At 35.2% G+C, this 19951-nt stretch overlaps 2 protein-coding genes across 4 annotated transcripts in view; one reads left to right on the top strand and one right to left on the bottom strand.

Annotated features, from left to right (window-relative positions):
- The window catches only part of LOC123524598 (CYFIP-related Rac1 interactor B-like), an 85100-nt gene that overhangs the window by 7170 nt on the left and 57979 nt on the right, over positions 1–19951 (top strand). The window contains exon 1 of one of the 3 annotated variants that reach the window (XM_045302894.2): positions 19071–19199. The exons of 1 other annotated variant lie outside the window; for it this stretch is intronic. The gene's annotated coding sequence lies outside the window, so the exon portion shown is untranslated. Of the gene's footprint in view, positions 1–19070; positions 19309–19951 lie in introns of those variants that run through there. One more of the 3 variants, XM_045302892.2, reaches the window with a different exon arrangement.
- LOC123524596 (uncharacterized) lies at positions 2491–19088 on the bottom strand. Its single transcript, XM_045302890.2, has 5 exons — positions 18984–19088; positions 8256–11068; positions 6512–6631; positions 6241–6324; positions 2491–3961 (listed from the first exon to the last, which is right to left on the bottom strand). The coding sequence occupies exons 2-5, from the start codon at positions 11047–11049 to the stop codon at positions 3759–3761; spliced, it is 3201 nt and encodes a 1066-aa protein (XP_045158825.2). The 5' UTR covers positions 11050–11068; positions 18984–19088; the 3' UTR covers positions 2491–3758.

Below are 19951 nucleotides of genomic sequence, written 5' to 3'. Positions count from 1 at the left end.
TTCGAATTGCAAAATGAAATTATACATTAGATTCAATATATGTATTGAACTTTGATGAAATTTCTCAGAAACATGGTATTGTTTGGGGCTTTTCAGGTTTTCAATCTTATTTTCGCTTTGTAATTTGAATTGCAAACTGCAAAATAATTCAAAATATATGCAAATTATCGCAAATAACCTTCAATATCTACAATATCATACATATTCATATTTGTTTTTGATACAGAAAAAAGAGATTCTGTTTCAAGTAACTAGCATTCAGTGAGGCAAATGTAAAATTACAGTCATTCGTAATACTTTAGACATCCCCCATCCCTTTTGTCCTATTAGGGTTTTGCTAAAGTCTGCTACATCGACAAAGATTGTTTTTCTTGGGACCTCGGACGCTTGATTTCGTATCCAGACATTCTTTTTTGATCGTACCAAGTGGGAGCTCGTTGGCTCTAACCACGGTTTGATGGCGGGGATCTTGATTTCTGTTGCCTTGGTATTTAAGGGGAGTCAGAAATGGCATAGCTTTATGCAACTGATTCATTTATACGGTTTCCAGCATACTGGGGTACATTGTTACTAGAAACACTTGATGCTTGTGTTTCTGCACATAATAAAGTCCCAATGTGAAAATACATTTTTCACAATGTTTCCGTTCATACTTCTCTTTGCCGAGTAAACTAAACTAACCTTACCTACTGGCCTTGATTTTGATCTGAGGTCAGTGTACACAGCCCATATTCTTTTCCTAGCATCGCAAAAAGACAACTTGTTGAATCTTAACCAGAATTTGAAAAAACGCATTTGAAATTCGAACTGCAAAATGGAAAATATTTTGCGGTTTGCAATTGAAACTACAAGCACAGGAATAATTTTAAAGCCTGAAAATCATTTTCTCGGGAAGCAAATCGCGGTATAAATTTCTTGAACAACGTGTTCTCGTGTTCACGTGTTATTAAAACTTTTTTTTATATGCGCGTTTTATGCTAGAATTGCGTTAACGCGTGTTCATTATATTTTTGTGTTATAACATCATCAGATATCCCTCGGGATACGTTGCTACTCTCGCCCTCGCCTACCGAGCTTGGGCACCAACCGATCCCTTGGGATTCTGCAGATGTTATAACAAGGAAAAAAAACGTGCGTTATCTATGCGTTCATTTTAAAAATTAATAATGCAAAGCGCAAATGAGAATGAAATGTTGAATTAAAAATTCTGAAAAGTCCAAAACATTAACATCTTTCTCGGAAAGCGAATCGCGATTAATTTATATCTTAAGCGGCGATCATTTTTCAATTTGAATAGCAAAGCGCAAAATATTTTGCTGTTAGCAATTAAAAATACAAAGCGCAAAAGTGACTGAAAAGTTCGATTTTAAAGTCTGAAGTATATTCATTTTTAAATACTGAAAAGCTCAAAACATTACAATTCATATATATATAATGAATAATAAGTAAAACTTCATTTTGCCATTCGAATCGCAAATCGTAGAAAAGAAAAACGATGTGACTGAAATATTCAATGTTATAGCCCGAGTTGCTCAAAATATTAACATTTTTCATGGAAAGCGAATTGCGGATTATATATATATCTCGAACTGCAAAATAAAAGTTCATTTTGCAATTCAAACTGCAAAGTGCAAAATATTTTGCAGTTTGCAATTCAAATAACAAAGTGCAAATTAGATTGAAATCTTCAATAATAAGGCCTGAAAGGAAAAAAATAATAGATTATTTCTTAGAAAGAGAATTGTCGTCCTTATATATCTTGAACCACAAAATAAAAATGCATTTTGCAATTCGAACTGTAAAATGCGAAATGTTTTGCAGTTTGCAATTTAAATTACAAAGTGCATATTAGAGTGAAATGTTAAATTTCAAAGCCTAAAAAATGCGCTTCATATGTATCGTGAATCGCAAAATACAAAATTCATTTTGCAATTCGAACTGCAAAATGCAAAATGTTTTTCAGTTTGCAATTCATATTACAATGTACAAATTAGATTGAATTGTTAAAGTTTTAATCCTAAAAAGCCCAAAACAATAACAGTTTTCTCGGAAAGCAACGCGGTTCATACAAATCTTGAATTGCAAAATAAAAACGCATTTTGCAATTTGAATCGCAAACTGCAAAACAGTTTGTGGTTTTCAATTCGAATCGCAATCTGCTAAACAGTTTGCAGTTTGCAATTCGAACTGCAAAATGCAAAACAGTTTGCGGTTTGCAATTCGAATTGCGAACTGCAAACTGCAGACCAACTTAACGCCTATCTGCAGGCATAAGCATTCATTTCTAACTACTGACTGGTAACAAAAACCCCAACAATGTGCAAAACAATATATCACCTCTTCTTTGAAGGGGCATGGGAAGAGTGCATGATTGCAATAATATGGCTCATTATGGTCATAATTCAACTCACCATCTCTATTACTTTCATAAAAACCTTTGTTAAATCTGCATAACCTACCCCTTACACTGCCTGTACAAAACAAAATGGGTACAAAATAACAATGATTTTATTCTAAAATAAAACAACGGAAAAGTACAGTTCTTTTAAAACAAAACAATAAAGTAAAACTATTTGATACAACATTAAAACAACGATAAACTTGAACAATTCAAAACACAGAAACAAAATATATCACAGATAGCTTTGATGCTACATTTGTATATAGAAGTTTGAATCAATATGAATATATCGATATGATTTACACACAGACACCTTTTCAATGGGCAAATACATTTCCTACGACTACCTGTGAGTGAAAAACGAAAAAGAAAATGTGGCCTTAAAATGATCACTTGAGAAGGCTCACGTAAAAAAGGATGCTTCAAAAATGTATGAGCATCCGTTCTATGAGTCACTTTATATCAGTGGTTAATGTTGCAAACAGGAAAATTTGGGCAAATGCTACAAGTGAAAATGTTTAACCCATGAGAACTTTTTTTTTTTCAAATTCTTACAAAAGTTTACATATGATGTATGTTGCTTTAATGCAAATTTTCTACAAGTTTCATCCAGATCCAGCTGCAAATGCTCTCAAATTTTCAGAACAAAAAATGGCTGAAGTTTACAACGGAAAAAAAACTATCAAAATATTTTTTTGCAGAAAAATTCAAAACTAATGGAAATATTAAGGTAGTGGACCTATGTGAACTCTCAGCAATTTCCTGTATGATAATGTATTCTCTATTTCTTCAGCAGTCACAAGCACATGGATTTACAATTCTATGTTTAATACCAATTGGTATCTTACATATGAAGGAAAACAAACAAACAAACTTGTTACAGAACAGGTAAATTATACCTTCATGAAAATCTGAAAATCATTTTTTAACTATCACAGTTCTGCTTGGCAAAAATTTAAAAATGGCAACATATTCAACTTCTATAAAACTGAAACAATTACTTTCATACACCTTATTTTAAGGAAAGATATTAGTAAATAACAAACACTGTTGTCCAAAGTGAACAAGCAACACATTAAACGTTTCTAACACAGTGAAGAAATTGATAAACATTGAACATTAACAATCCCTGATTTTCAACTGAGGAGTAAGGTAATATTTGCAATATATATAATGAACATACATTGAAATAACATGATAATTTTATGTCAGTACACTGGGGGGCAACTCTGTTGAATTTCCTCACCACATTGCTAACAGTTCTGTCCCTTAAACACAACACTCTTACATGTACATCAGTCAAGAACATTCCTATTTTATTTCCTTAGGTATTATTTCTAAAACAGTATTCTCAATATCATTTCCTTATTCCAAGTTTATGAAGACTATTTTTCACAGGTTGCCGTTTAGAAAGACCAAGTCTTAATGGTTTACCACATGTTTTTAGTGGAGTTATCATGACTACATGGTCCTCATCTGGTAGTTCTGGTAAATGAACATCACTATCGAGATCACATGATGGTCTGTACTTCCAGTTAAAACATCTTTCATATGACTTTTCTGGAAATGAAAAAGTTGTTCTTGAAATAAAATGAGTTCTTGAAAACAAATAATTTTAAGTAATTTCCTTCCAACAATATTTTAACTGCTTGATATCATACTACAAGAGGGTCATGATGACCCTGGATTGCTCACCTGAGTAATATGAGCTACATGTTTCAAATGTCAAACTGATGATTTTTAGAAATTTTATGGAAGATTTTCCGATGTACAATCAAGTAACCCCTGGGGCGGGGCCAATTTTACCCCAGGGGTCATGATTTGAACAAAGTTTATAGAAGTCTACTAGGCAATGTTACATATCAAATATCTAAGATCTAGGTCTTCTGGTTTACTTTTAGCAAATTTATGAAGATTTCCCTATGTACAATCAAGTAACCCCTGGGGCTTGGTCAATTTGACCCTGGGGGGGTCAAGATTTGAACAAATTTTGTAGAAGTCTAATAGGCAATGCTACATGTCAAATATCTAAGATCTAGGCCTTCTGGTTTATTTTTAGAAATTTTTTGAAGATTTTCCTATGTAAAATCAAGTTACCCCTGGGGCAGGGTCAATTTTGACCCCGGGGGTCATGATTTGAACAAATTTTGTAGAGGTCCACTAGGCAATGCTACATGTGAAATATCTAAGCTCTAGGCCTTCTGGTTTATTTTTAGAATTTTTTTGAAGATTTTCCTATGTAAAATCAAGTGAACCCTGGGGCGGGGTCATGATTTGAACAAATTTGGTAGAGGTCCACTAGGCAATGCTTCACACCAAATATCTAAGCTCTAGGGCTTCTGGTTTTTGAGAAGAAGATTTTTAAAGTTTTCCCTTTCGGTTGCCATGGCAACCAGAATTCTGCATGGAATTCAATTCTTTGAATAATTTTTGTAGAGCTTCACCCAAGGAACATTCCTGTGAAGTTTGGATGACATTGGCATAGCGGTTTATGAGAAGATGTCGTTTAAAGTAAGTTTACGGACGACGGACGGTGAGTGATCAGAATGGCTCAGGTGAGCTAAAAATACAGTTACAAAAAAGTTAAAGAATAAATCAAAAAACAAGACATTTTGTTCAGACTTGATTTTAATGCAATGGCAAAGAGTTAGTCTTTAAAAGCAGTCTAAATTAAGTCACTGCAGGAAAAAATAAGTTCCCTGCATGAAAGAAGAATTTCATGGTAATGATCTGTTTATATTATAAGCCTAAGTCATTGCTGTAATTGTCAAAACTACAATTGCCCTGTTTGGTAGTCTGACTCTGGAATTCTAAACAAGAGCGCCGCCAAGCGGGGCAATATACGCCCGAAGGGTTACATCAGAGGATGGGAGCAAAATTTAAAGAACTTGACTGTTGAAGCCCAAAGAACAGGAACAACGAAAAGAAGAAATTCCCCCCCCCCACCAAAAAGTTCTAAGTCCACAAAAAAATTCTTACCAGGTAAAGTTATGTCAAAATACATCTAAAAATTGGATGTACCATCCATGTTGTACCACAGAAAAGTGGTCTGTTTTTCCCTACTGCCAATAATAAAAAAGTTTCAAAATAAGCTATTTATAGTAAACGGGAAGTAATTAAAAAAAAAATTATTGTAAGAGAACAAAAAGGGATCTGCCAAATAAAAACAAGAGCACTGCAATGCATAGCAATATACACAAAGCAAAGTCATATATGACCTTTGACCCCTAAGTGTGACCTTGACCTTGAAGCGAGTCATCCAAAACATGCGCTCTACATGTCACCTCAGTGTGGTGAACATTTGTGCTAAGTTTCTTTGAAATCCTTCAAGCAGTTCAAGAGTTACAGAGCGGACACAGCAAAGTCATATATGACCTTTCACTCCTAAGTGTGACCTTGACCCTGAAGCTAGTCATCCGAAACAAGCGCTCTGCACGTCGTCTCAGTGTGGTGAACATTTGTGCCAAGTTTCTTTGAAATCCTTAAAGCAGTTCAAGAGTTACAAAGTGGACACGAAACACACTCATATGACTCTCCTAAGTGTGACCTTGACCTTGAAATGAGACATCCAAAACATGCACTCTGCACATCGTCTCGGTGTGGTGAACATTTGTGTCAAGTTTCTTTGAAATCCTTCAAGGGGTTCAAGAGTTACAGAGCGGACATGAAACTGCTAACGGACGGACACCGGGACCATAACATAATACGTCCCTTTGGGCGTATAAAAACTATCTTGCTTTAAAAGACAATACTAAGACATGTATGTGTATTAAGCTCCTTGTCATAAAATCCATTTCCATCCAAAAATGTCTGCAAAATGCTGTTAGAGTAAAACATACCAGATTTATTAATTGGTTTCCATGAATGATCATCTTGTTCATTGCAAAGGTCTAGGTCACAGGCATACAACTTTGGTTTCTGATCTGAAAACATCAAAATATCTGATCTAACCAAACTGCCTATATAGAATAGATATTGATGTAGCACCTTTACAATATTTTTACAATATTTTTCTACCAACTTATTAACACCTTTGCATCTAAAATGAATGTAATGAATTTTTGGATGTAAAAAAGATATTGCTTTTAAACTCACACAATTACAAAATACCTTTATCTTTTATATCCAGTGTCTGTTCTCTATCTGTCTCCATAGTTCCACCTGTTTTTTCAGCACATTCATCTGGAACTATCTGGTCTACTGCATTGTCAACATACATGTCCAATTCGTCTGAAATGAAAGAGAAATTAGTTACAGTATAATGAATTGTATTTATATTGAAAAATTCAGTTTGACTTTTACTAACCTAAAATATTAAATCTTATATTATAAACATTATAAAGTGCAGTATTAAGTCTTTTACATCTTTAAGCAGACATTGGGTTATATGTCAATGACTTGTGTTAGTACTCACGGAAATTAAACATTTAACCTTTAAGGTCATACCAGTAATGATACACTGATTTTTTTTGGTAGAAACAGGGTTTCTTTTCGGCCGTTTTTATAGCCGTTATTGGGCTATATTCCCAATGCCAAAAAGTATGTATTTTCCCCAAAATTAGTGCAAAAATTCCCAATCTTCATTCTGAAAAAGGAAATCATCAAAATTGCACAAACATTGACTAAATTATGGACAATTTTGTAATGGCAGTATCTTAAAGGGGTTGTACAATGTGAAACAACTTCAAACAAGTGTATGAGAAAGTACTTAAACACATCCTTACTATATCCTATGGGACTAAATATTTCCCATTTGGGAACATTTACTTGTCAAAATTCCAAATATCGGGGGTATAGGCTATGTTCCCAAAACAGAAAGAATAAACCCTGAGAAACAACTGTCTTCATTTTATTACAAAATATATCTGCATTTCGAACTAGAGCTATCACTTTAGGAAAAGTAAAATGCTGTAATCAAGAACTTTGACCTTCAAATGTGACCTTGACCTTGGACATAATGACCTGGAGTATGCACTCTGTATGTCGTTTGATGAGGTTAACAATTGATGCTAATATAAATATGCTTATATGAAACACCTTTCTGTGGTTAAGAAGAAATGGAGAAGACATAAATTTAAACTATTCCATTTAAGTGTGACCTTGACCTTGGACATAGTGATTTAGGTCATGGGATGTGCACATGGTCCTGACGAGGTTATTAACAATAGATACCAGTTTTATGAAAATCTGCCAAGTGCTTTAGATGACACAGAGTGGACACAGTTAAGCTATTGGAACATTTACTTACATGAAGTGACCTTGACTCCGGTCTTTGTGACATGGGTTGGTTGCTCTCCAGATTTTCTTGATGAGGTAAATAATTGATACTAGTTTTAATCTTCCCAGCAATATATATATATATATATATGGTGTACATAAACCTTAACTATTTGGCCTCTGACCTCCAAGTGTGACCTTGACCTTGGACCTAGTGATCCGCGTTGAGCACTTCACATGTTGTCTTGATGAGGTAAATGGCAGAAGTCTGTTTTATGAAAATTTTCCCAGCAGTTAAGTTATGGACACTTCACCTTGTCTTAATGAGGTCAACTACCAATACATGTAAGTCTTATGAAAATCTTCCAAGCTGTAAGACTATATGAAGCATACATGAAGTTAAGCTCTTTGACCTTGGCCCTTTTGACCCAATTTGTGCTCTCTACTCATTGTCTTGATGACAGTTTTATTGAAATCATCCCAGCAGTTAAGAAGACAGAGAGTAAATGCTAATTATAGATGGTTTGATGGACATACAAGACATCAACATAGACCCACACACTTTGCATCTGGAGGTTATTAAGTTCACTACATTTAAAATTTCATATATAAAATTGTACTATAAAACAATTCTTACCAGTATCTATTTGTTCATCTTGGTCTGTTGCATTTCTATGACTACAACCTACCAATTCTACATTTCTCTTCAGATCACCAGACAATGTTATACCAATGTCAGAATCCTCCAGTTTTTCTTCCTTTAGACCATCCTCAGTGATTTCAACAACAAGCTTCGTTTTATAGGTTTGGGTTGTCCCATATACATGTTGAAACTCTTCTTTGAAAAGTCCTACTTTCTCAATAGTAAGACTAGATTCTTTCAACAATTCTCCAACTGTATCAGACTGTCTTATCTCAGAATTGTAAAAAGTGTTTTTTTCACATGAATCTTGACTACAAGAAAGATCTTCTGCGTGAATAGTAAACCCAGTACTGGCACTATCCTGAGAGCTCTGTGAAAGTAATTCTGTTGCAGAAATAAATCCTGGACTTTTAAGTATATTTTGGCCAGATGTGACATGTTCTTCACTTTGGCTCTCGTCATATACTTCCGAAGATTCTGTATGAGGTACTTCTGTATTCTGGTAACAGTCGATGTGTTCTAATGTTTTAATAGAGATCTGTGATGTATTTTGATCATTTTCAGATTCACAAGGACTTTTAATAGCTTCACTCTTACTTGCGTCACATACATCAGAAGTTTCTGCCTGAGGTGATTCTATATCTTGATAATAGTTTAAGTGTTCTGATGTACTAGTCAATAATAATATATTTTGATCATTTTCAGAATCAAAAGCATTTTTAGTTTCAGATTCAGCAAGTTGTAATTCTTCAGCATGCTGACTGGACAACAAATGATCTTCACTAATTTCCTCTTGTTTTTCCAGATTAAAGTCTACAAATTCACTATCTGTTGGCATTAAATTTTTGAAGTCATCATTTATGCTTTCTGTGTCACTTGATGTGTCTTCACTTGTAACACAACTCTGTGCAGTAATGTCGTCATGTTCCTTATAAAGATCTTTTTGCTTTTCTGCCTGTTTTTCTGTGGAGTCCCAAATTACAGTTTCATCTAACGTAGCTATTACATCTGAAGCTAACTGTTTCAACAACTTCGGTACCTTAATATCACCAGATTCAATGAGATTAGTATCCAATCTCAGCAATTTTACACTTCCATTTTCATCTAGTCCAACTTTGAAAAGCTTCCTCTTCCTTGTTTGAACTGTTGATTCATCTTCTACATCTGATTTCTTTTTCTTTGAAATATGTGAGCTGTTAAGTTCTGGGCTTGATTGTTCTCTTTTTCCTACATGACAAAAGACATTTTCTTTGTTCTCCTTTTTTACATCTACATCATTTACATTGCTTTGACTTTCATTTTGTTGACTGGGTTGTATCAATTCTTCTTTTAATTCAACAATAGTACCTATAAATTCTTCATTCCTGTTAGTCTCAGAGTTATGACTGCTGTCATTACATGAAACTGAGTGTGTCTGAATAAATGAGTTCTGCTGACTGTTGCCTTTGGTTGAGTCTTTTTCTGATTTATAACTGGCTCCTGCTTCCGTAGCATTTTCCTGTTCAAAATTAATGAAAAGATCTTGTGAACTATCAACATCATGCTGTTTTTGTACTAAAGGAAATTTTGTAAATACCTCGTTGATATCATTATCATATTTTGTGCAAGTATTTTCAATAGTTTGTAAATTACTAAGTATACCATCACCTTCTGGAGAACTTGATAAAACCACTGACTTATCAAGCAAAAATGAGTCCACAGCAGATTCCTTTGTTTCATGTTTGTCTGGATTATTATCTCCAGATTTCATATCCTTTGACAATGTTACACTGTCTCCATCTGCAGCAGGAGAGCATGATACTTTGTCATTCCCACTTTGATCACTTTCCATGCCCCCTTTTTGTAAATGTTCAGTTTTCTCTTTTGTACAAAATTCACTACCCTTAAAATTATGACTGGGACTAGACAATATGCTTTGGCTTTTATCATTAACATTGTCCTTGTTTGTTTTATCTATTATTTCAACAGACTGTTCAAAAGGGACAATATTCTCAGACAGTCTATTATTAAAGCAATCTCCTCCTGGAGTCATAATGCAATCTTTCAAGCACCCTTCAAAACTATTCTCGCTAGAATTCAATAGCCTGTCAATATCTGGTTCAGTGTCTATTATCCTTAAGTTAACTTCATTATTTTGTGATTCGAGATTATCAACATGTTTAGTCTGTGACAGCTGAAAATCCTCATAATCGGAATCTGATAAAATCTCTGTGCTATCATCAGATACAGCTTCACTGAATTCGTAGACAACAGCAACAGGTGAATTAAAGTGCACACTTTCTTTCTTCTTTTCTGTAACATTTCCATCTTTAACATCAAGCTCCTTAGAAGTATCTTTACAAACTGGACTTAGGTGCAATGCAAACAACAACTGTTCCTTTATACAGCTGTTGGTCATGTCTCCATATGTTTTACTACTAACCTCTTGCTGATTCTCAATAGAATCTTGAATTTCACAATGACTGAGATCATAGTCATCATTTCCCTCCATAATATCTTCATCATTCACAAGTTTACTGTATTGCAAAATATTTCTATCTTTAAAATGTTTAATATCTGTGCTGTCGGAAGAAAGTTCTCCACAGAGTCCTTCATTCTCTACATTTATGTTCCCTTTATTCATGAAATTTCCATCCTCCATAGAATTTTTCAGTCTGAACACTGGAAGGTCTTCAATAATCAGGAATAATATTTCTGATACTACATGATGTGTACACAAATCAATATGATCCTCAACAGGCACATCTCCAGGTTCAGATCTGTCACCTTGAAAGTTACTCTGAAACATCGTATCTTGTCCACAGAGCCTGAAAATAATCAAATGAATGATGCATTTAATACAACAAAACCATAGTTTAAACTAGCATCAATCTTTAACTTCAGAAATGTCATGTCACTTTAATTAAAAAATTTTATCAGACGTAATAAAAAATTGTTTATTTCCGGTATCCCGACCTACCCTAAATTTTTGGCCTAACCCTAAATGTTTTTATGGCCTTGGAGAATTTTTTTTCCAACTTTTGCAAAACTGCACTTTTTATGCTTTACCGTAAACATGGCCAGTGATGTTAGAAATCAACTTACTGATGCTCTTAAGGCATAACCTCCTTACTTGTGTTCATTTTTTGACACAAAAATGATTTCTGAAAAGTCTCCCTTACCTGGTAATAAAAAAATTCTAAAAAAAAAATAATTTCCGACCTACCTACCCTAATTTTTTTTAGCATGTTACCGGAAACAAAAGAATTTTTTTTTAGGCCTTATATCAACACTTCTTTTGGAATATGAACTACATGTAAAGGTACATTTATAGAGTAAAAATGCCCTGAAAAATATCCTAAAGATGATTCAGTATTATCACAAAATCAGTTTATCATACTAAATCCTTAAATCTATTTACTGATATCTTCAGTTCATTTTGTGATATCCAGAAATCACAGATATCTATAAATCATTTTGTGATATCTATAAATGCATATAATGATATCAATAACTGATATCTTAAAAATGAATTTACAATATCCAAAAACAAACTGATGATATAAGATAATGTATTGTTAATGATTTTGGGACAGCATTAAATAGTGAATAATTAGTATGCCTTATTCCTATTAATTTTGTGGTTATAAGAAACATTGTTGTGTTTTCCATCATTATTACAAATACAAGAGCTTGTCAGTAAGACAGAGAGTGCTCGACTATTCGAACTGTTGTCCCAGAAGCAGGATAATTACCCTAAATGTTAAAATATCTCTAGAGTTTCAATTCAATATCAACATTAGTTATGGAGATAGGAACTCACATGCAAAACTTTTAACAGGATTTTGTAAGTCCAAAAGGGGCATAATTTGGCTAAAATGCATGTTTGAAGAGTTATAAGACTTGATGCTATCACCTAGTTTTATAACCCTCATGACACATGTGAAGTTTGAATTGAATATCTACATTAGGTTTGGAGAAAGGAACTTGCATCCAAAACTTTTACCATCATATTAAAGGGAAGTAATTCTGAAGAAAATACACCAACATTTTTTATACACCCAAAGGTATGAATTATGTTATGATGCAGGTGTCCGCCTGTCTGTCCGCCCATTAGCAATTTTCGTGTCCGCTCTGTAACTCTTGAAACCTTTGAATAATTTCAAAAAATCTTGACACAAATGTTCACCAAATCGTGACAAAAAAAAAATCTAAGTCCACACAAATATCCTTACCAGGTAATGATAGGTCAAAATACACCAAAAAATTGGATGTAACATGTTGTACCACATAAGAGTGGTTTCGATTTTTTCTTACGGCCAGTAATAAAAAAGTTACAATATAAGCTATTTGTAGTAACAACAAAGCTAGGAATGAATTTTAAAACTATGGACCTGGTTCTTGCGAATGACACATCGACTCATGGTGAATTTTTGTGCCAAATTAGTGGAACCTGTCTAATCCAAACCTGTTCGGACCAGAAAAATTGTTCGGATTACAAAGGTGTTCAGATTACAAAGGTTTTCTACGAGGGCGATCCAGTGAATATGAACATGTATGTCTGAGGCCAATGTTAATACCTGATTGTTTTACCATGTTACCAGAATAATTGAAGAAGACATTTTGCAAATTATGTTATTATTTTTAATATTTACAAACATTTATATAAAAAACAACTATTTATGCATAAGGCAGTACATACATTAAGTACATTTATATGTATATATGTAGAAGCAACAATATTGCATGTATTATACATGAAGTACTGTAATACAGAAATGATTTCATTCAAACATCATGATAACTTATAAAGCACATTATCAAGAGTTTTCATATAATACATGATCATCTATATATTTTTCATATATCATGTAATAATTGCCACTGCAAAGGTCTCTACTTTTTCACACAAAAAATGAATCCAGTGTGGTTTGTGTTTGTGAGCATTTCATTGACACAATTTTTTTTTCAGTTCTTAACTTTAGATCTTCTGCAAGTTCCAGCAAACTGGAATCATTTTCCTGAGCAAAGATTTTAAGTTTAATTGCCATTAACAACACGTCTGAATATGTCATTTCAGCTCCAGGCATTGCTGTATCAGGACTACAAACGTCATAAGTGTCACCGTCAATTACGGAATCATCTGTAGTTTGTGAGGATTTATAATTTTCCACTAAATTTTTCTCCCAGTCCTCTGATCCAGATTCCTAAGCCTCTGCTCCATCGTCGATATGATGAATATCCTCCACCGACAAAGAAAACCTAGCAACCAGTGTTGCCAAGAGTACGTCATCAATGATCATCCTCAAAGTCATCAGAGTCATCATGCACACTTTCCTCAGTTCCTGCTGTGTCTGATTCTGAGAAACCAGCAACTCTGAAGCACATCTCGATTGTTGTTTCTTTCACATCCTTCCATGCTTTAACAATCCATTGAATACAGTTCAGGAGAGTTAATTGTTTGCACAGATGTACATTTTGAGCACTTTCAATGACATTCAAAAGAGACCTTAACAGATATTTCCTGTAAATTGCCTTGAAATTGAATGTTCTAATTATTCCCTGGTCAAGCGGCTGGAGATGTGAAGTTGTGTTGGGCGGAAGAAATTTCAGTGTTACATTTGACAAAGTGAGATCTGATTCACCTCCATGTGACGAAGCATTATCAAGAAGTAGAATAATGTTTCTCCCTTGCTTACGCATATCACTGCCCTTACAGAAGCAAGCCTCTGTGGCGTACATGCTGCGTATTTGCTGTGTAAATGCCGCGAACACAGTAGTACGCCAGAGGAGTACATTTTACATACACCGCATGCCGCGTACATGCCGCGTACTATTTCGAGTACACAGCATGTACGCAGGAGGTCACTAGTACACTTCAAGTACGCAGCACAGACTCTGAAAATTTAAGGAGTACACTGCATGTATGCAGGAGGGACTTGTACAAGAAAATAGTACACTGCATGTACACCGCAGATACTTCGAAATTTATAACACTTATATTTAGTTGCATTAAAGTTGTTTCCCCTTGATGCAGTTACGCCATTTTCTTCAGATGTTTACCAAATTACATGCTACAAAAATTGATTTATTTCATTGAAAAGTGGATGAAGAAAAGCATACTAATTTATTTGATAACATCAATCTACATTATTTTGGTAAGGGTAAATACTTATTGATGCATGTCACTTATCTTTTTTCTGTTTTTTTCTGTCCAAATGATCAGCATTTGCATAAGAAAGTTGGTGGGGTAAGGCATTTACATTATCACAGCAGTTTCGCCACAAGAGTACACAGCATGTATGCAGCAGGAGTACACAGCATGTACGCCGCAGGACTCGGGCCAGGAGTACACAGAATGTACGCCACAGGAGTACACAGCATGTACGCCGCAGGACTCGTGCCAGGAGTACACAGAATGTACGCCGCAGGAGTACACAGCATGTACGCCGCAGGAGTACACAGCATGTACGCCGCAGGGGTAGTACACCGCAGGCTCATTTGCATGTGAAAAGTGTATGTGCCGCGTACATGCTGCGTACTATTTCCCGCATACTAAATTCCTCCAGCGTACATCCTGTGTACTATGTAGTCCACAGCATGTACGCAGCAAGTAGTACGCGGCAGAGCTCATTTGCATGTCAAAAGTGTACTACAAACGTACTATCGGTGTATGTGCGGTGTATATCCTGCGTACCATTTAAAGCCCTTGATTTCAGTACACATCATGTACGCATCATATACGCTGTATGTACACAGCAAGAGTACGCAGCAGGCCTTTTTCTTCTGTAAGGGTGTTTAGTTCTTTCAACCAGGTAACAAACAGTTCATTTGTCATCCACCCTTTCTTATTTGCCTTATATTGCACACCTGAAGCACTTCTATCAACATTTTTCAGACATCTTGGGTTCAAGAATTTTCCAATCACTAACTGTTTCAATTTCTCTCCAGATGCACTGCAGGCAAACATGACATTTACTCTATCCTTTGACATTTTCGGGCCACTCTGACCCTGACATCTTACAGATAGTGTTTTATCCGGTAAAGCTCTGTAGTAGAGGCCGGTTTCATCACAATTAAAGATATCCTTTTTGTCGTAACGGTTACTAACCACTTACTATTTCCGGAATTTTTTTCTTATAATCATTGACACTTTCACTGTTTACACCACCACTTTCACCACACACTTTATATCCTTTCACATTGTAAGAATTTTTCCAACTGTGAAGCCAGCCGTTTGAAACTTTGAATTCAGACAGTTGAAGTTCCTTGGCGTACTCTGATGCTTTCTCCTGAATCAACGGACCAGACACAGGAATGTTTTTGAACGGGCCATGCAGAACCATTCCCACACGAGTTCATTTAACTTATCGTATTTGCCTGTGTTGACGCGAATCTTCTTTGCATTAGCGTTGCTTTCCCATTGCTTGGGGTAGAATTCTTTCTTTTTCAACAGATCGGAAACGGTAGACTTTCCAACACCAAACCTCTCTGCAAGTTCCTGAAAAAAAAGATAAAACAAACTTGTTTAATGTTCAGTTCAAATCTGCATTCTCAAAGCGGATTTCATTTCATCAAACGATTTTGATCAATTTAATTTTAATTGATTTAATTGTTTATTCTACATACCTTGAGAGTTGGTTTGGGCGTAATTTGTGAATCATTAATTAACTTAATTTTGTCTTCAAGGGTTAACTCAACCCTGCGACGTTTAGAAGGTGGCTGAGACATGATTATGTTTATGACTTTAAGAAAATGAATTAAAGATTTTATACAGTTTGAAAAATAACTCAAATATTGAAAACAATTATCTTTCAATTTTCAATCATTTTTAATCAAATAAAAAGCTAAAACAAATGCAATAAACATTCATTGTTGTGTTTTACTCACGTTTTTTTGATAGCAAGTCTTCAATTACGGAAAACACGATTAAATTGGCAATGCATTAAAGTATTAACAAAAGACAGCTGCAATACAAATTATTTTTAGCATCCAATTATTGCAAACGTACGGTAATGACCCGTCTCTTTAACGTATTGCTTTGATTTGATGAACAATAAAGGATGACTACACAATTATGATATAATTAGTCGGCAATGCCTCTCCGTAATCGTATTTTTCACACTTGTTCACCAACTCGCATATTGTAAACAAATGTTTCCACCGCTTTTTTAACATTAAAAATTTTGTCAGTATTTTATGACACTTCGCACCTCACTGAATCTCAAAATTTTGGGGTCCGGTTGGTGTTCGGATCCGAAAGGTAAATTTCAATTACCTTATATAAAACTGGACCAAAAAACTCGTCCGGTTTTCAGAGCAGCAAGGGTACGGATTGCAAAGGTATATTTGTATTAAATTAAGAAGAAAAAAATATTGGACCGCGAGAATCGTTCAGTTTAGACAGGTTTCCGGATACAAGAGTACGGATTAGATAGTTCCACTGTACATCAAAATCCCTTCATGCATGAAGAAGAAATGCCTCTATGTGTGACCTTGAACTTTGACCTAGGTCTGGTTCTTGCGCATGACACTCCCTCTCATGATGGTTAAAAATTGTGCCAAGTTAAGTAAAAATCCCTCCATGCATGAAGAAGAAATGCTTTGGACAGTCATTCTTGAATTTGACATTTGACCTCTAAGTATGACCTTAACCTTAGATCTGGTGCTTGCGCATGACACTGTCAATTGGTGCCAAGTTACATGTATCAAAATCCCTCCATGCATGAAGAAGATATGCTCCAGGCAATGTCTGTGGACGCTGCACCCCTGCCCACCAAGGGCATTCCCATTATACATCCTGCTTTCAGACAGGCGTATAAAAACCCTATCGACCTTTGACCTAGTTGAGTTAGGGGTTTCGGTGTTGGGAATGACACATCGTCTTTTCATGGGGTACATTTGTGCCAAGTAATATTAAAATTCCTTTAAGGATTGTTGAATTTCAGACCAGACAGGAAAAAAAGCCCTTTTGGCCTTTGACTTCCAAGTGTGATCTTGACCTTTCAGCTAAATGGTCCGTGTTTTGTGCATTACACTTTGTCTCAGCCAGGAGAATTTTTGTGCCAAATGACATTTAAATCCTGTTTTGCATGACAAAGTTAGGCAGGGCAGGAAAAAAACCCTATTGACTTTTATCTCCAAGTGTGACCTTGATCTTTCAGCTAGGGTTTTAGGTTTGCGTATGACACATCATCTCAACATGGGTAATCTTTATGCCAAGTAATATTGTAATCCCTTGTTGATGGATGACAGATCGAGTTCTGGACCGGACACGAAACATAGACATAGACTCTGTTCATGCCATGTTAACATTTGACTGCAAGTGGGACCTTGATCTTTGAGCTAGGGGTCTAAAAGTTGTGCATAACACATCCTCCTATTTTATGGTACATTTCTGCCATGTAATAATATTAAAATCGGACCTTCATGGATGGCAGAGTTATGGAGTGGACAAGAAAAAGGCCCTGTTGACCTTTGACCTCCAATTGTAACCTTGGCCATTGAGTTAGGGGTCCAGGTTTTGCACATGACATGTTGTCTCATCATGGGGAACAGTTGTGCCAATTAATATTAAAATCCCTTGATGAATAAAAGAGATATGGACTGGACACGAAATTGCGAAAGCGCAATCCTATAGTCAAGGCTTGACACTAACAGTGTCCCAGGATTCTGAGGACCCAAAATTCTAACAAGGGACATCCATTCATCAAAGCTGGGTCTTCCGCCATGATACCTATTGTCAGTACCGACAGTGTAATAGCCACATTTAATACCAAGTTACACTCAAAGTCAAAGATTTCTTAATTCTAACAGAGTATTTGGGTCACTTCCAGTTTAGCGGTCCCCGGTCAGAAATATGTCATGACGTCACGTTACTTTGGGGGCTGCTGCCCCCACACCCCTGCTTTTTCCATTAGTGCTACTGCCCCCAGACCAACTCCATGTTATTTCAACAAGAATTTAAGGCGTAAAAAAAAAAATTGTTTGTTTCCTGTATCCCGACCTACCCTAAATTTTTGGCCCGACCCTAAATGTTTTTATGGCCTTGGAGAATATTTTTTTTCAACTTTTTAACAAAAAATTGCAAAACTACTCTTTTTATGCTTTAAACATGCTCAGTGATGTTAAAAATCAACTTACTGATGCTCTAAAGGCATAACCCCCTTGTTTGTATTCATTTTTTGACACAAAAATATTTTCTGAAAAGTCTCCCTTAATAAAAAAAAAATTAAAAAAAAAAAAAAAAATTCCGACCTACCTACCCTAATTTTTTTGAGCATGTTACCGGAAACAAAGAATTTTTTTTTTAGGCCTAAACACAACCCTCCTAAAATAAATAGTCAAAGTCAGTGGGGACCGCTAAAATGGAAGCTACCCGAATATAATTATGTCCATAAAAAAGATACACAGTAAGCTAACTAGTAAAACTAGTTAGTTTGATATGTACACAGCTCTGAAATTTTATTAATTGATGCCTAATAAAGTACTTGTTATCATAAACGTAAGTCATGTCCGAAATATGTGTATATCCGAAGTTTTCCAGTTCAACTTCCGCTGCCGTGAACATGCAGACGACAGGTAAATCTACACTATCTTTAATTTTATCACCATTCTAGATAAAATTGTGAATAGAGTTGACGTTTTATGATAACATATATTGATATACATTTTGTTAAAAGATTTCACAGAAGTTCACTATTTAATTAAACAATTAAATAACATTAATATCGAGAAAAATACTTTTGACATGCGACCGCTCGAGCTACAATGTTTACATCTCGTAGAATCTCGCAAAAGGTGCGATATCTTGTTTTTATTTATTACAAAATAAAATTTTGCATTTTTGCATTATATTTCTATATAAATATCAAATTCAAACACGCCTATGTTAATGTTGTGAAATAATTCGCGCAACAAGTAATTCCTAATTTGGAAATGGCTCACCATGACCCGGAAGTAAGAAATTCAGAAATAGAAAATAAAAACTTTTGTCAATTTTCATGTTTTGCTGATGAAAGTTAATATATAGAGACTGGATAAGGATTGAAAGAGTTTATTTACATTGGTACGTAATATGTTTTATTTTGTTGAGCCACAGAATCGTCCTAGAAATGAGTTTATCTCTGCTGGCCACAGAAGCACCACATGAATTTGTTATAAATAATTGCACAGCTCATTCTACAAGTGTGTTAGATGGTGGTTTACAGAAAAGGCAGATGCATGGTCAGATGTGACTGGTTGATTGAAGTACACTTACTTAGCTAATGTTTTCAGCTTCAGAGATGTTTAGACAATACACTGTTTGAAATTGGGGCAAGTCTGTTGGGTTAAAAACAACTATTCTACTAATGACAGTGTCACCAGGATGCAACATGAACTTGGTTGGCAGACATTACAAGACCGACATGACATGGCAAGGCTGACAATGTTCTATAAAATTGTGTACGATTTGGTGGCAGTGCCGGTTTCATCATATCTTAAAAATTGTGGTGCCCGTGAGAATGACGCGCCACATGCACCACATTTCCTTCAGGCAAATTCACACCTCTGCCAGCTATTATAAGTATTTCTTCTTTCTTGACACAGTCGTTCATTGGAATAGCCTACCCAGTTACTACCGTCCTAATATCTGTCCTAGAAGGGTTTAAGCGTAGTCTTAGCCCCTCTCACATTTCAAACCACCCCTGAGTACCAGAGACAGTTGTTTT

This window comes from Mercenaria mercenaria, chromosome 3 (genome assembly GCF_021730395.1).
Source record: "Mercenaria mercenaria strain notata chromosome 3, MADL_Memer_1, whole genome shotgun sequence".
NCBI classification, from domain to species: domain Eukaryota; kingdom Metazoa; phylum Mollusca; class Bivalvia; order Venerida; family Veneridae; genus Mercenaria; species Mercenaria mercenaria.
Note: the sequence above shows the minus strand (reverse complement) of the source record. Positions and strands in the feature narration are given on the sequence as shown.

Excerpts from the sequence above, each read along its gene's own strand:
- LOC123524596 (XM_045302890.2), bottom strand. The coding sequence starts at position 11,049 with ATGTTTCAGAGTAACTTTCAAGGTGACAGATCTGAACCTGGAGATGTG. Across the intron at positions 6,632-8,255 it reads AGATGAACAAATAGATACTG|ACGAATTGGACATGTATGTT; the intron begins GTAAGAATTGTT and ends CTTTCATTTCAG. Across the intron at positions 3,962-6,240 it reads GAAACCAATTAATAAATCTG|AAAAGTCATATGAAAGATGT; the intron begins GTATGTTTTACT and ends TTTCATTTCCAG.